The sequence below is a fragment of the Manis javanica genome, chromosome X (assembly GCF_040802235.1).
Source record: "Manis javanica isolate MJ-LG chromosome X, MJ_LKY, whole genome shotgun sequence".
Lineage (NCBI taxonomy): Eukaryota > Metazoa > Chordata > Mammalia > Pholidota > Manidae > Manis > Manis javanica.
In genome coordinates, this window is record NC_133174.1 from 52,750,690 (window position 1) to 52,767,388 (window position 16,699).

The 16,699-nt window shown below is 41.9% G+C and overlaps 2 protein-coding genes across 2 annotated transcripts in view; one reads left to right on the top strand and one right to left on the bottom strand.

Annotated features, from left to right (window-relative positions):
- ZC3H12B (zinc finger CCCH-type containing 12B) overlaps positions 1-16,699 on the top strand; it is a 252,665-nt gene that overhangs the window by 230,031 nt on the left and 5,935 nt on the right. Inside the window, exon 5 of the mRNA XM_037017076.2 lies at positions 15,232-15,371. Coding sequence (XP_036872971.1) covers positions 15,232-15,371 — 140 coding nt within the window. The remainder of the gene's footprint in view (positions 1-15,231; positions 15,372-16,699) is intronic.
- The window catches only part of LAS1L (LAS1 like ribosome biogenesis factor), a 32,523-nt gene continuing 31,670 nt past the window's right edge, over positions 15,847-16,699 (bottom strand). The window contains exon 16 of the mRNA XM_037017078.2: positions 15,847-16,283. The gene's annotated coding sequence lies outside the window, so the exon portion shown is untranslated. The remainder of the gene's footprint in view (positions 16,284-16,699) is intronic.

A 16,699-nucleotide genomic window follows, 5' to 3' on the forward strand; every position in this document is an offset into this window, starting at 1 on the left:
GCTTGTCCTGGATAACTTCAGAGGTGAGTATCGGCATCCAAGCCCACCTTTTCTTTCACTGTCCTTATAGAAGGAAGCCGTCTATGACACACAACGTTGGGCAGTCATCAGCCACTTAAGTGGGACTAGCCCAGCTGCCATTCTCAAAGTCTTGAGCAACTGGTTCCCCTGTGTCTCCCTCAGCAGATCCCCAATGTCCTTTGGGAGCCGGGAAAGTCACCTGAATGGAGGCCAGGATTCCCTTTCAGAGGCATCTCCTTGGATGCGAAGGACTGAGGAGAGCCGTGGACAACTGTGAGAGTCTAGGCTGAGGCTGCATTTCAGTGGCTCCGCAAAGGTCTGCGTGTCTGGAATCAGGCCCCAACAGCCTAACTTGGTATCCATGAGAAGTGTCTCTCTCTCTGTCTCTCTGACTTCCAGCCTGCTTTTTCAGGCTGCCCTGGCTTCTGGGTGAGGCAAGGATGCGCTTTACTTCCTTTACACACTCTCTGTGTGCCTCTAACTTTGTCAATTTCATGGAACCCGATGCTCACCACAGCAAGGTAGGAGATATACGCTTTGCTCTTATCCCTGACTTAATGCTGTACTCTTTATCTCACAAAATGTGTCTAGGCACCCGTTAGCCACTTAAAAGTCTTGGGTGAAAGGTTTCCTGGTGTCTGCTGCTCCTTGATCCCCTGCCTCCAGATGGACGGGAATGTTGGGGAGTGGCTGAGCCAATTTCCTACTTTCCTATCCTAATCTGCAGACTCTGAGGGCAGACTGGACTAGTAGACAGTGGTCCTTGTATCTAGGCTCCAGCTGATGGATCCAATGGTGCCGAGTGAACCTCTGGCTAGGCTGCTGCCTATGTGAGAGTCACAGATGGCCCCTGACCTCTTGTCTCACAGATCAGATTTCTTACAGTGAGTGACTAGCAGGCTGATTCCCAGGCAGTGGCAGAAACTGGTGTTTAAGAGTATAGACACCCCCCCCCCTTAAATGTCCTTGGCAGCCTCTGAACAATCTCTGGCCTTGGAAAAAGTTCCCCTGCTCCCCATTCAAATCAGTCCTCTTAGGCCTGTGCCACCTTCTCCTGTGTAATGTAAATGAAGTCTGTGAGGTAATCAAACTGAAACCTTGAGCCCAAAATGTAAATGGCATTATTCTATTGATCTCCCTATTTTAGAGGCAGTCATCCTGGGGCTAGGTATTTCCTTTTCTGCAGCCCCAGGGAAGCGAAACAGGCTTGTGATTCTAACCAAGGCTCTGGCAGCAAGAGGTCACACAGTCCCTGCACTTATCCAACAGGCAGGGTTTCTCAAGGAATGACTAAAGCTCATGCAGAGAAAACTAGGAAAACTCCCAAAAGGCACAAAGTAGGAGCACACTGGTAAGGTCCCACTAAATCCAGAGCTCTGAGGCAACTCTTGCTTAATGGGAAGGCAAAAGGGGAATCAAAACAAGGTACAGGCCATACTGATAAGGAGTGGTTAAGTCCAGTAGGCCTGTCAGGGGAGGTGACTGACCACTGTCACGCAGGCTCCAAGGAGAGGGGACGCCCTCATGCAGAAAAAGGCCGACCAGGTGTTGCACACCTATCTTTCTCTCTTCCAGGTGGGAGCTTCCTCTTCAAGTTTAAAGTCAGACATGCCTCTGGCTTGCATTCTAAAGAACTGGGAGCAAATTTGATCCCAGACCCTGAAAAAGTGCTTTATCTTCTGCACACAACCCTGGCCTCAATACAAACTCTCTAATGGAGAGGCTTGGCCCCTGAGAGAAGTACACAATATTATAAGGTTATAGAACTAAATATATTTTGCCACAAAGAAGGAAAATAGTCAAAAGTCCTGTAGACTACTACAATATGGTACTAGTTTTCTAAATTTTTTATGAAAATCTGTTGTTATTGGTGATGCTGGGGTTCTTGTTCACAAAGCTGAAGAATGAGCTTCACAAACATTCAAGGTAGGAGAGCAAGGTACAGGTTTTTATTTAGAAATAAAGTGAGAGAATAGAGCTCCTGACTCATGCCAGGAGGGGACAAGAGAGCCCGTAGTGGTGCATTGTTTAGGGGGTTTTATAGGCAGTTGAGGATTTTTCGAGAACATGAAAAACTTAGGGGTGGGGACTTGTTAAGTGGTTCCTGAATAATAAAAATTAACAACGTAAGGAATTTCCTGCCTTGATTTCTCTCTGGGACACTGGCACCTTGGTCTGGGAGCACATCAAAAGGCTGCCTGCCCAGCCCGCAAGGTGGGCTGAGGTATTGTCTACTTGCTAAAGAATCTTGCCTCTTGAACTTCCTGGGTGTTAAAATGCAATCATCTTTAAGATGGAATTCTTCCTGCCTTTTACCATGCCGTCTACAGCTGGGTCTACATGCTGTTAGTTGCTTAGTTTGCAAAATCACCTTGTCAGATCTGAAGAAGGAAAGACAGCACATAGGCCTGGACCTTTTAGCATGCTAAAGTGAATCTTACACATGCTTACAAATGATTAGATTAGCATAATAAAACGTGCTACTCTTCTTTATCTGGGGAACATTAACTGATCTCACTGAAGAATGATTCTAGAGTTCAATGTTTAACATAGAGTTTTAGTAGGGGGATTTCCTTGCATGTAGTTACATTTCTCTGACTGAAAATATCCCGCTCTGCCCCCTCCGGAGGCCCTTACCCTACTCTGACAGCATCCATGGTCCCTGTCTCATTGGGTTCATCATTATCCTAAAAAATTAGGAGGTTTTAAAACTAGACTCCCTGAAACAGAAGAAATTTATCTTTTATAATACAGCCTGGCTTTAAATGACTGGTGCTAGAATTCTGCTTGCATTTCATTTCCAGTCCCCTGGACACACACAGTCCCTATCAGTTCAGAGCTTTCATTGGTCGTTAGTCTGGGGCCATCTAAACCTTAACCCAGTTATGTAAACTGCTTGCCTGTGGAGTGTATTCTTGAAAACTGAAACACTTTTAGTCAAATAAGCTAAAAGGAAAGAAGGCAATTGGATATCAGTAACTCAAATCTTTGTATCAGTTTATCTGTGTATATGTTCTTTTATGAAAAATGTTGCGAACTGTAGTCATTATGTCTCAATCTGTATGTTTTTGTGTCTAAGTGTGTAAATGAAAAATATTTTTCTATGTCCGGATGGTATTAATAAAATTGATTTAAAGACAAGCGCTTGTGAAAACTGGGCATTCTAAAACTTCCAGAAAATTCTAATAGAAAATGTAAGATAAATTCCAATACATTCCGACCGAAGTAAACAGGTGAAGAGAGGCAACAAAGGGCCAGGCAGTTTATTTGAATGCAATCCCTGGGTGATATTCTGCCAGTCTGGGTACTACAGGCCAGGGCAGTCAAACCCAGCAGGGCAGGCAGCAAGTTTTTAAAGAAGGCAGGGGGAGGGAGAGCAAAGGTGTACATTGGCGTGAAGATTGGCTAATCTAGGGTACATGGGGGTCTCGTACTGGCCTTTAGCCAGTTACTGGAAAGTTACCACTAATCCTTTAGCTTGGGGGAAGGGCTCTAGTTGGGAGGGTTATCCTATCAGGCTCTGGAATGTTGTCAGACCGGAACTGGTTGGTCTCCTCGCCTCCTTTGGTGAGGCCTGAGCTTGTCCATCAGGCTCACCCCTTCTCCTGATGCCTCCAGCCTTACACTAATATGTGGTCTATTCTGGAGAATGTTTCATGTGCACTTGAGAAGAATGTGTATCCTGTTGCTTTTGGGTGTAGAGTTCTATAGGTGTCTATTAGGTCTATCTGTTCTAGTGTGTTGTTCAGTGTCTCTGGGTCCTTACTTATTTTCTGTCTGGTGGATCTGTCCTTTGGAGTGAGTGGTGTGTTGAAGTCTCCTGAAATGAATGGATTGCATTCCATTTCCTCCTTTATAGCTTTCTGGTCTGAGAATGTTCCATGTGCACTTGAGAAGAATGTGTTTATTCCTAGGTAGTTTATTTTTCTTTGTTTCACATATGTTGGTGCTGCTGTATTGGGTGTACATATATATATATTTTTGGTATCATCAATCTACAATTACATGAAGAACATTATATTTACTAGGCACCCCCCTTCACCAAGTCCCTGCCACACACCCCTTTACAGTCACTGTCCATCAGCATAGTAAAATGCTGTAAAATTACTACTTGTCTTCTCTGTGTTGCACAGCCCTTTCTGTGCACCCCCACTATACATACTAAATGTAATGCCCCCTTTCTTTTTCCCTGACCTTATACCTCCCTTCCCAACCATCCTCCCCAGTCCCTTTCCTTTTGGTAACTGTTAGTCCATTCTTGGGTGCTGTGATTCTGCTGCTGTTTTGTTCCTTCAGTTTTCCTTTGTTCTTATACTCTACATATGAGTGAAATCATTGGGTACCTGTCTTTCTCGGCCTTGCTTATTTCACTGATCATAATACCCTCTAACTCCATTCTTACTTTTTATTTATTAATTTTATTTTGGTACCATTAATCTACAATTACATGAAGGACATGATGTTTACTAGGTTCCCCCCTTCACCAAGTCCCCTCCAAATACCCATTCACAGTCACTGTCCATCAACATAGCAAGATGCTGTAAAATCACTACTTGTCTTCTCTGTGTTGCACAGCCCTCCCTGTGCCTCCCCCCACACAATACATGTTAATCGTAATGCCCCCTTTCTTTTTTCCCACCCTTATCCCACCCTTCCCACCCGTCCTCCCCAGTCCATTTCCCTTTGGTAACGGTTAGTACATTCTTGGGTTCTGTGCTTCTCTGCAGTTGTGTTCCTTCAGTTTTCTTTTGTTCTTATACTCCACATATGAGTGAAATTAATTGGTACTTGACTTTCTCTGCCTTGCTTATTTCACTGAGCATAATACCCTCTAGTTAAATACATGTTGTTGCAAATGGTAGGGTCTGTTTTTTTCTTATAGCTGAGTAAGATTCCGTTGTGTATATGTACCACATCTTTATCCATTCATCTACTGATGGACATTTAGGTTGCTTCCATATCTTGGCTATTGTAAATAGTGCAATGATAAACATAGGGGTGCATCTGTCTTTTTCAAACTGGAGTGCTGCATTCTTGGGGTAAATTCCTAGAAGTGGAATTCCCGGGTCAAATGGTATTTCTATTTTGAGCATTTTGAGGAACCTCCATACTGCTTTCCACAATGGTTGAACTAATTTACATTCCCACCAGCAGTGTAGGAGGGTTCCCCTTTCTCTACAATCTCGCCAACATTTGCTGTTGTTTATCTTTTGGATGGTAGCCATCCTTACTGGTGTGAGATGATATCTCATTGTGGTTTTAATTTGCATTTCTCTGATGACAAGCGATGTGGAGGCATCTTTTCATGTGTCTGTTGTCGATCTGAATTTCTTCTTTAGAGAACTGTCTATTCAGCTCCTCTGCCCATTTTTTAAATGGATTATTTGCTTTTTTGTTTGTTGAGGTGTGTGAGCTCTTTATATATTTTGGATGTCAACCCTTTATTGGATCTGTCATTTATGAATATATTCTCCCATACTGTAGGATAACTTTTTGTTCTATTGATGGTGTCCTTTGCTGTACAGAAGCTTTTCAGCTTGACATAGTCCCATTTGTTCATTTTTGCTTTTGTTTCCCTTGCGCGGGGAGATATGTTCAAAAAGAGGTCACTCATATTTATGTCTAAGACTTTTTTGCCTATGTTTTTTTCTAAGAGTTTTATGGTTTCATGATTTACATTCAAGTCTTTGATCCATTTTGAATTTACTTTTGTGTATGGGGTTAGACAGGGATTCAGTTTCATTCTCTTACATGTAGCTGTCCAGTTTCTCCAGCACACTCTGTTGAAGAGACTGTCATTTCCCCATTGTATGTCCATGGCCCCTTTATTAAATATTAGTTGACCATATATGTTTGGGTTAATGTTTGAAGTCTCTATTCTGTTCCATTGGTCTGTGGCTCTGTTCTTGTGCCAGTACCAAATTGTCTTGATTACTGTGGCTTTGTAGTAGAGCTTGAAGTTGGGGAGTGAGTTCCCCGCCACTTTATTCTTCCTTCTCAGGATTGCATTAGCTATTCGGGGTCTTTGGTGTTTCCATATGAATTTTTGAGCTTTTTGTTCTAGTTCATTGAAGAATACTGTTGGTAGTTTGATAGGGATTGCATCGAATCTGTATATTGCTTTTGGCAGGATGACCATTTTTATTATATTAATTCTTCCGAGCCAGGATCATTGGATGAGTTTCCATTTCTTAGTGACGTCTTTAATTCTCTTAAGAGTGTCTTATAGTTTTCAGGGTATAGGTCTTTCACTTCCTTGGTTAGGTTTATTCCTAGGTATTTTATTCTATTTGATGCTATTGTGAATGGAGTTGTCTTCCTGATTTCTCTTTCTATTTGTTAGTGTACAGGAAAGCCACAGATTTCTGTGTGTTAATTTTGTATCCTGCAACTTTGCTGAATTCCGATATTAGTTCTAGTAGTTTTGCAGTGGAGTCTTTAGGATTTTTTATTTACAATATCATGTCATCTGCAAATAGTGACAGTTTGACTTCTTCTTTACCAATCTGGATTCCTTGTATTTTTTTGTTTTGTCTGATTCCGTGGCTAGGACCTCCAGTACCATGCTGAATAACACTGGGGAGAGTGGGGATCCCTGTCATGTTCCCGATCTCAGCGGAAATGCTTTCAGCCTCTCACTGTTCAGTATGATATTTATCATATATGGCCTTTATTATGTTGAGGTACTTGCCCTCTATGCCCATTTTTTTAGAGTTTCTATCATGAATGGATGTTCAATTTTGTTGAATGCTTTTCAGCATCTATGGAGACGATCATGTGATTTTTGTCCTTCTTTTTGTTAATGTGGTGGATGATGTTGATGTATTTTCGAATGTTGTAACATCTTTGCATCCCTGGGATGAATCCCACTTGGTCATGGTGTATGATCTTTTTGATGTATTTTTGAATTTGGTTTGCTAATATTTTGTGGAGTATTTTTGCATCTACGTTCATCAGGGATATTGGTCTGTAGTTTTCTTTTTTGGTGGGGTCTTTGACTGGTTTTGGTATTAGGTTGATGTTGGCTTCATAGAATGAGTTTGGGAGTATTCCTTCCTCTTCTATTTTTTGGAAAACTTTAGGGCGAATGGGTACCATGTCTTCTCTCTATGTCTGATAAAATTCTGAGGTAAATCCATCTGGCCTGGGGGTTTTGTTCTTTGGTAGTTTTACGATTACTGCTTCAATTTTGTTGTTGGTAATTGGTCTGCTTAGATTTTCTGTTTCTTTCTATGTCAGTGTTGGGAGGTTGTATTTTTCTAGGAAGTTGTCCATTTCTCCTAGGTTGTTAGCATATAGGCTTTCATAGTACTCTGTAGTAATTCTTTGTATTTCTGTGGGGTCCGTCGTGATTAGTCCTTTCTCATTTCTGATTCTGTTGATGTGTGTTGACTCTCTTTTCCTCTTAATATGTCTGGCTGGAGGCTTATCTATTTTGTTTATTTTCTCAAAGAACCAGCTCTTGGTTTCATTGATTTTTGCTATTGCTTTATTCTTCTCAATTTTATTTATTTCTTCTATGATCTTTATTATGTCCCTCCTTCTGCTGACCTTAGGGCTCATTTGTTCTTCTTTTTCCAATTTTGATAATTGTGCCATTAGACTATTCATTTGGGATTGTTCTTCCTTCTTTAAATATGCCTGGATTGCTATATACTTTCCTCTTAAGACTGCTTTTGCTGTATCCCACAGTAGTTGGGGCTTTGTTTTGTTGTTGTCATTTGTTTCCATATATTGCTGGATCTCCATTTTAATTTGGTCATTGATCCATTGATTATTTAGGAGCATGTTGTTAAGCCTCCATGTGTTTGTGAGCCTTTCTGCTTTCTTTGTACAATTTATTTCTAGTTTTATGTCTTTGTGGTCTGAAAAGTTGGTTGGTAGGATTTCAATCTTTTGGAATTTACTGAAGCTCTTTTTGTGGCCTAGTATGTGGTATATTCTGGAGAATGTTCCATGTGCACTTGAGAAGAATGTGTATTCTGTTGCTTTTGGATGTAGAGTTCTAAAGATGTCTATTAGGTCCATCTGTTCTAGTGTGTTGTTCAGTGTCTCTGTGTCCTTACTTATTTTTTGACTGGTGAATCAGTCCTTTGGAGTGAGTGGTGTGTTAAAGTCTACCAAAATGAATTCATTGCATTCTATTTCCTCCTTTAATTCTGTTAGTATTTGTTTCACATATATTGGTGCTCTCGTGTTAGGTGCATATATGTTTATAATGGTTATATCCGCTTGTTGGACGGAGCCCTTTATTATTATGTAATGTCCTTCTTTATCTCTTGTTACTTTCTTTGTTTTGAAGTCTATTTTGTCTGGTACTAGTATTGTAACACCTGCTTTTTTCTCCCTGTTGTTTGCATGAAATATATTTTCCCATCCCTTGACTTTTAATCTGTGCATGTCTTTGAGTTTGAGGTGAGTCTCTTATAAGCAGCATATAGTTGGGTCTTGCTTTTTTATCCATTCTATTACTCTGTGTCTTTTGATTGGTGCATTCAGTCGATTTACATTTACGGTAATTATTGAAAGATATGTACTTATTGCCATTGCAGGCTTTAGATTCGTGGTTACCAAAGGTTCAATGTTAGCTTCTTTACTTCTTTACGGTCAAACTTACCTCACTTATTGAGCTATTATAAACACAGTCTGATGATTATTTCTCTCCCTTCTTGTTCCTCCTCCTCCATTCTTTATATGTTGGGTGTTTTGTTCTGTGCTCTTTTTAGGAGTGCTCCCGTCTGGAGCAGTCCCTCTAAGATACCCTGTAGAGGTGGTTTGTGGGAGGCAAATTCCCTTAACTTTTGCTTGTCTGGGAATTGTTTAATCCCTCCTTCATATTTAAATGATAATCGTACTGGATACAGTATCCTTGGTTCAAGGCCCTTCTGTTTCATTGCATTAAATATAACATGCCATTCTGTTCTGGCCTGTAAGGTTTCTGTTGAGAAGTCTGATGACAGCCTGATGGGTTTTCCTTTGTATGTGACCTTTTTCTCTCTGGCTGCCTTTAATACTCTGTCCTTGTCCTTGATCTTTGCTATTTTAATTATGTGTCTTGGTATTGTCCTCTTTGTGTCCCTTCTCTCAGGAGTTCTGTGTGCTTCCGTAGTCTGAACAACTATTTCCTCCCCCTGTTTGTGGAAGTTCTCAGCAATTATTTCTTCAAAGACACGTCCTATCCCTTTTTCTCTCTCTTCTTCTTCTGGTACCCCTATAATGCGAATATTGTTCCTTTTGGATTGGTCACACAGTTCTCTTAATATTGTTTCATTCCTGGAGATCCTTTTATCTCTGTCTGCATCAGTCTCTATGCATTACTGTTCTCTGGTTTCTATTCCATCAATGGCCTCTTGCATCTTATCCATTCTGCTTATAAATCCTTCCAGAGATTGTTTGACTTCTGTAATATCCCTCCGGACATCATCCCTTACCTCTTGTATATTTCTCTGCAGCTCTGTCTACATGTTTATGATTTTTATTTTGAATTCTTTTAAGGGAGACTGGTTAGGTCTGTCTCTGCAGATCCTCTCTCAGGTGTTGTCTGAACTATCTTGGACTGGACAAAATTTTATTGCCTTTTCATGGTGATCGTGCTGGCTGTACGCAGGTTGTGGTGTGTCAGCTGGGAGAAGAAAGTCCTTTCTTGCTTGCTGGATGCCTTGCCCTTCTTTGCTGCCTGTGTCGATTACCTGCACTCCTAGAGAAGCCACTGGGTTAATCCCCTAAGCTTCTCTGGATGGGGTCTGTGTCAGGGCAGCATGGAGCCCTGCGGGGAGTGGCAGGCACACCAGGTGTGCTCCTCCGCAATAGCGACACCCTTGCTGGGCAACTGTGTGCCAGTAGCGGCCTTTGGTTCTGGCCTGGGTGGCTGTGCATCAGGCTGGGATTCTGGTTGGATGCTGAGAGCATGGCTGCTCCCTCTGCTACCACTGTAGGTGTGCGCTGGCATTTCCCGCGCAGACTTCTCCCTGGCTCTTCTGGCGCTACTGCTGCCGGTGCTCCCATGCCGCACTCTGGCTGTTCGGTCGCCACCATAGCGGGCGTGCACGAGCCCCTCCCAGTCCCCTCTGGCACCAGCAGTGCACGTGATCTGCTCCCGGTCCCCTCCGGCACCGCCACCGGCGGTACTCGCTGCCCCTCTCCCACTACTGGGCCCGTGTGTTGGGGTCCGCGCCAGTTCGAGGAATGACTGACAGGCTGCTTTGTGCCATGAGGGGCTTCGGGGCTGCACTGCCACCTTGGGGTTTAGGGCGTCTAATGTTCCCTGGGATTCCGAGCTGCCGGGACAACTTTGTCCAGCGATGGGATTCCTTGTCTCTTTAAGACTTGCAAAAAGCACTCGCTTTTCTTTTGTCTCAGGGATGCCAGTTGCAGGGACCTGCCCACAGGTTTTGCTTTTTCATTTCTCTAATATCCAGCACCCCAGGCACCTTGTGTCTGCACTCCGGGTGCGGATTTCTAGAGCTGGTTGTTTAGCAGTCCTGGGCTTTCACTCCCTCCCCATTCCAACTCCTTTCTTCCCACTGGGTTCTGGGGTGGGGGAACGTTCAGGTCCTGCCTGGCCATGGCTTGTATCTTACCCCCTTTGTGTGATGTTGAGTTCTCACAGATGTAGATGTATCCTGGCTGTTGTACTGCATCCACTGGTGTCTCTTTTAGGAATAGTTGTATTTATTGTATTTTCATAAATATGTATGTTTTGGGGAGGAGATTTGCACTGAACTCACACTGCCAGCTTCCCGTGATCCTTATCGGGTGCCTATATATTTATAATGGTTATATCCTCTTGTTGTATTGACCCCTTTATCATTATATAATGTCCTTTATCTCCTGTGACTTTGTTTTGAAGTCTATTTTGTCTGATACTAGTACTGCAACACCTATTTTTTTGTCCTTGTTTGCGTGAAATATCTTTTTCCATCCCTTGAGTTTTAATCTGGGTTTGTCTTTGGGTTTGAGGTGAGTCTCTTGTAAACAGCATACAGATGGGTCTTGCTTTTTTTCCCATTTTATTAGTCTGTGTCTTTTGATTGGTGTATTCAGTCCATTTACATTTAGGGTGATTACTGAAAGATATGTACTTATTACCACTGCAGGCTTTAGGTTCGTGGTTACCAAAGGTTCAAGATTAGCTTCTTTACTATCTTACTGTCTAACTTAACTCACTTATTGAGCTATTATAAACACAATCTGATGATTCTTTATTTCTCTCCCTTCTTATTCCTCCTCCTCCATTCTTTGTATGTTAGGTGTTTGTGTGTGTGTGTGTGTGTGTGTGTGTGTGTGTGTGTGTGTGCTCTTTTGTGTTTCCTTTTACTGCTTTTGTGGGTAGTTGATTTTATTTTTTGCCTTTAGTTAGTATTTGATTTTTCCGCTTTCTTTACTGTGATTTTATTTTCTCTGGTGACACCTGTTTAGCCTTAGGAGTGATTCCATCTAGAGCAGTCCTTCTAAAATACCCTGTAGAGGTGGTTTGTGGGAGGAAAATTTCCTCAACTTTTGCTTGTCTGGGAATTGTTTAATCCCTCCTTCATATTTAAATGATAATTGTGCTGGATACAGTATCCTTGGTTCAAGGCCCTTCTGTTTCATTGCATTAAATATATCATGCCATTCTCTTCTGGCCTGTAAGGTTTCTGTTGAGAAGTCTGATGACAGCCTGATGGGTTTTCCTTTGTATGTGACCTTTTTTCTCTCTCTGGCTGCCTTTAATACTCTGTCCTTGTCTTTGATCTTTGCCATTTTAATTATTATGTGTCTTGGTTTTGTCCTCCTTGGGTCCCTTGTGTTGGGACTTCTGTGTGCTTCTGTGGTCTGAGAGGCTATTTCCTCCCCCAGTTTGGGGAAGTTTTCAGCAATTATTTCTTCAAATACACTTTCTATCCCTTTTTCCCTCTGTTCTTCTGGTACCCCTGTAATGCAGATATTGTTCAGTTTGGATTGGTCACACAGTTCTCTTAATAGTCTTTCATTCCTGGAGATCCTTTTATCTCTCTCTGTGTCAGCTTCTCTGCATTCCCATTGTCCTATTTCTATTCTATCAATGGCCTCTTATATCTCGTCCATTCTGATTTTAAGTCCTTCCAGAGATTGTTTTATTTCTTTATTTTTCCTCCTTATCTCTTGCATATTTCTCTGCAAGTCCATCAGCATGGTTATGAGCTTTATTTTGAATTCTTTTTCAGGAAGATTGGTTAGGTCTATCTCCCCAGGTTCCTTCTCAGGGGAGTATGTCTGTGTGATTCTGGTCTGAATCAAATTCTTCTGCCTTTTCATGGTGATGGGCAGATGGCAGATGTGTCAGCTGGGAGAACAAAATCCCTTCCTGCTTGCTCCTTGCATTCCTCTTCTGGAGAATGGCTACCCCTAGTGCCTTGTGCTGGGCAGCTGCATGGAGGCCTCTAAGTCTGGCTCGGGCGGCTGCTGTGGGCATGGCTGGCCTCAGACTGCTGCTCTGTTATTTTAGAGCTATCCCCAAGGGGGAACAGGTGGGAGGCTGTTTATTGCTGTGAGGAGCCTCAGAGCTGGGCTGCTGCCCAGGGGGTTAGGGTACCCGGAGTTCCCCGTCATTCCCAGCTGCTGGGCTGTGTGCACCGATACACTTCCATCCAGCTGCGAGGCCCCTGTCTCTTTAAGACTTTCAAAAAGCACTCGCTTTTCTTTTGTCCCTGGGGCATTCAGCTGTGGGGACCTGCTCTGCAGGTTTTACTGTCCCATTTCCCTAGTATCCAGCACACCACGCACTGTGTGTCTGTGCTCCCAGTGCGGATGATTAAGGCTGGGTATATAGCAGTCCTGGGCTCCCTCTCCCTTCCCGCTCTGACTCCTCTCCTCCCACCAGGGAGCTGGGATAGGGGTGTCTCTTGGGTCCCGCTGGGCCACGACTTGTATCTTACCCCCTTCGTGAGGCGCTGGGTTCTCACAGATATAGATGTAGCTGGGCTGTTGTCCTGTATCTTCCAGTCTCTCTTTTAGGAATAGTTGTATTTGTTGTATTTTCAAAAATATATATGTTTTTGGGAGATTTCTGCTGTCCTACTCACACCGCCATCTTGGCTCCTATTTTGATGTATTTTGTTATTGAAGTTAAGCTGATATTGTATTTGTTTCAAGTATAAAACATAGTAATTCAAGTTTCATTATTAAATCTCCAACCCAACTAGTGCAGTTATTATCTATCAACATAGATTTTACAGAACTATTGACTATATCCCTCTATGCTGTACTTTCATTTGTACTTTCTAAGTGGCTGATTTACTTCCTTTACCAGTGATATTCTTTTCATTTACTTTCATATTTCTAGTTACAGCCTTTTCTTCTCTGCTTAGTGAAGACCCTTTTAACATTCTTTATACAGCCAGTTTAGTGTTGTATAAACTTTTGCTTGTCTGAGAAATTCTTATCTCTCTTTCAACTGTGAATGATATAACCTTGTCAGGTAGATTATTTTTGGTTGTAAGCTTTTCCTTTCAGCATGTTAAATATATCCTGCCACTCTTTTCTGGTCTGTAAAGTTTCCGCTGACAAATCAAGTGATAGTCTTAGAGGGTTTCCCTTGTATGTATTTGCTTCTGTCTTGCTGCCTTTAAGATTTTCTTTTCACCTTTAAATTTTGCCACTTTAATTGTAATATGCCTTGGTATAGATCTCTTTGTGTTCATCTTATTTGGGACTCTCTGTTTTTCCTGGACCTGGATGTGTATTTTCTTCCCCAAATTAGGAAAGTTTTCAGCCATTGTTTTTTTCAAATAAGTTTTCTTTCTCTCTTCTCCTTATAGGACCCCTATAATGTGAATGTTATTGTGCTTGATGTTGTCCCAAAGATCCCTTAATCTCATTTTTCAAAAATTCTTTTTTCTTTTTGCTCTTCTGATTGGGTGATTTCCACTATTGTATTTTCTAGTTTGCTGATCCCTTCTGCATCGTCTAATCTGCTGTTGATTTCCTCTAGTGTATTTTTCAGTTTAATTATTGCATTCTTCAGCTCTCTGACTTCTGTTTAGTACTTTCTTATATTTTCTAACTCTTTGTTAAAGAGTTCTGTGTCTTTATGACCATTATTTTGAACTCTTAATTTGGTTAATTATTTTTCTCCACTTCATTAAGGTTTTTTTCTGGGGTTTTATTATCTCATTTGGAACATATTCTTCTATCTCCTTATTTTGTTCGACTTGGTGTTTGTTTCTATGAACCAGGTAGAACAGCTACCTCTCCCCGTCCTGAATAAGTGGTCTTGTATAGGAATGTTCCCTGTGTATGCTGTGTGTGTGCCTGGCAGCTCTGGCTGGCCTGCCAGAGATAGAGTGGTTTTGGACTAGGGGTATTGTGGGGCATGCAGCACCTGCTCAGTGGAAAGGCTGGAGTTGCAGCAGGTGCAGGCTGGGAAGTTCCCAGGGTACTCTACTCCAAGGCTACCCTAGAAGGGTGGCTGTAGGTGGAGTGGGCTCAGGCCAGGAGTGTCCTGATACATGTCACACAAGGGCAGTCCTAACAAAACTTCTGAGTCAGGTGCAGGCCAGCGGGTTCCCAGAGCATGCTGCACAAGGGCTGCCTAGGTGGAATGGCTGCAGTTGGTGTGGGCTAGGGGGCTAAGGTTCATGGGTTGCCACAGCATGCTGCCTAGATCACCTAGAATTTGCTCCCATCCACACTATCAAAGTTGAGGGGGAATATAAATAATGGCCTTTATCCATACCTGTGACCCTGAATTGACTTCCAGCAGTTCTTCTACTGTCTCGCAGATACTTTAGGATTAGTAAATGGATTTCCATCACTTGTTTTCTAATTTTCCTTTAAATAGCTATTTTCTTGTGCTCCAAGGTGGGCAAGTCTTCCTGTGAGCCCATCAGTGATATCCTCCCCTGCTGCAGATTGCCACATCAGGAGTGGGGTTTCCACCATTACCATGTCTCCTACTCTTCTGCCCTTACCTATCCTTTGTTGTGCAGAAGCTGTTCAATCAGCCTCCAGTTTTAATTCAGGAGAAATTGTTCTCTATATAGGTATAGATTTGGTTAGGTGGGAGTAGGTAAACTCAGGGTCTACCTATGCTGCCATCTTGGACTGCCTCCTAAAAAAAACATTTTTGGCATCATCGAGAAAGAAAATGTGTGTTATCAATGTCTTGGTGCTAAGAAAAAAACTTGTTTGGAGTATTTCTTTGCTACTTGTTGTTAATCCTCTCTTCTTTCATTCTCTATCTTCCTAAAGCCATGGGAATAAAGAAGAGTTCTCCTGCAGAGGAATCCAACTTGCTGTAGATTGGTTTCTAGATAAAGGCCATAAGGATATTACTGTATTTGTGCCTGCATGGAGGAAGGAGCAATCTCGTCCTGATGCACCAATTACAGGTATTTCAAATAAGGCATTTCTTCTCATCCAGAAACAAAACTAGCAAGAGAGTTTGGGGAAAGGTTAATGGTCCCAATATATATTTTTCTAAGTTTATTAACTACACTTAAAATTCCTTTTAAGTGCATTTTAAGCATATTTTTTTCTTGACCCAAATAAAGCCATTATATTGTGGCATATAGTAGTTAAATAGAAAAAACCTCAATTCAGCAAATAATGAAGCACACAGTTAAAAAAAGGAGTGGTTTTCTATTTGACCATAGACTTTAGACTAAAGGGGGCTAAATCAAGTTATGAAAGTGACTGAGTTTTCCAAAAGACTAAGGAAACCATGGTAGACAATGGACCTCATTGTGTAACAGAGAAGTGATCATGGGATTTGCAAATTATAGGGCATAATAGAGAGGAAAACCCCATGACAGTCAGAGCCAGTTATCCCAGTGACTAGAGCCCACAATACATTTAGGGTCCCACAGAAAAGTTTTAATTTTTTTTCTTTTAATATCAGAAGGGAAAAATGAAAACAATAACAATGAATGTATAATAATGTATCTAACTAGGTTGTTTTTATGCCAACACAGTTGTAAAGTATAATTTTTAATATTTCTTTGTGGAAGAAAGGACCTAGAAAGCAAGTGTCTAAGGTCTAAAAAAGTCATGATGTGGCCATAGTATCAGTAGAATCTCAACATTCACTTACAATAGTATATGAAGCTAGCTTTTTACAGCATTTGAGAGCATATGGACCCAGTTCTCTGTGTCTCAGCTGTTGCCCGATGTGCCAAATGAGGAAGTCCAGTGAATGACAGTAAGCTGTGTCGAGTTGTCTGCCAGCTGCTGAACAGGCTCCCAGCCTCAGTCAGAGCAGATCCTGGCCTTGCTGGAGCCCAGCCTGCAAGCTTTCTTAGCAACTAAAAGGCCAAAAGGAAAGGGGGTCAGTGCTCACATACTACAGCTTTATGTTCTTCCTTAGTTGTAGGCAAAAATGTAAGTTCCTAGGAGCTGTGCTTTACTCTCTGACACATCCTCAGCATACTCCCGTTTTCCTCAGCAACCAAAAGCTGGTGCTTCAGCCAAAGGGCAAAACAAGCATCATAAATGCTAGGATATCAATGTTATTTCTCACTCTTCATAGTAGTTTTTAAAACTTAGATGTCATTGAATCCAGTTCCTTTATCTTATTGAAAAGAGAACTGAAGTCTGAAGGGGAAAGTTGACTTGCCTAAGGTCACAATCCAAATTGGTGTCATAGTCAGGAATAGAGGTTACTTTCTCTCTAAGGGCAAATAATGTACTCATCCAGAACCAACTTTTGTATGTGTAATAT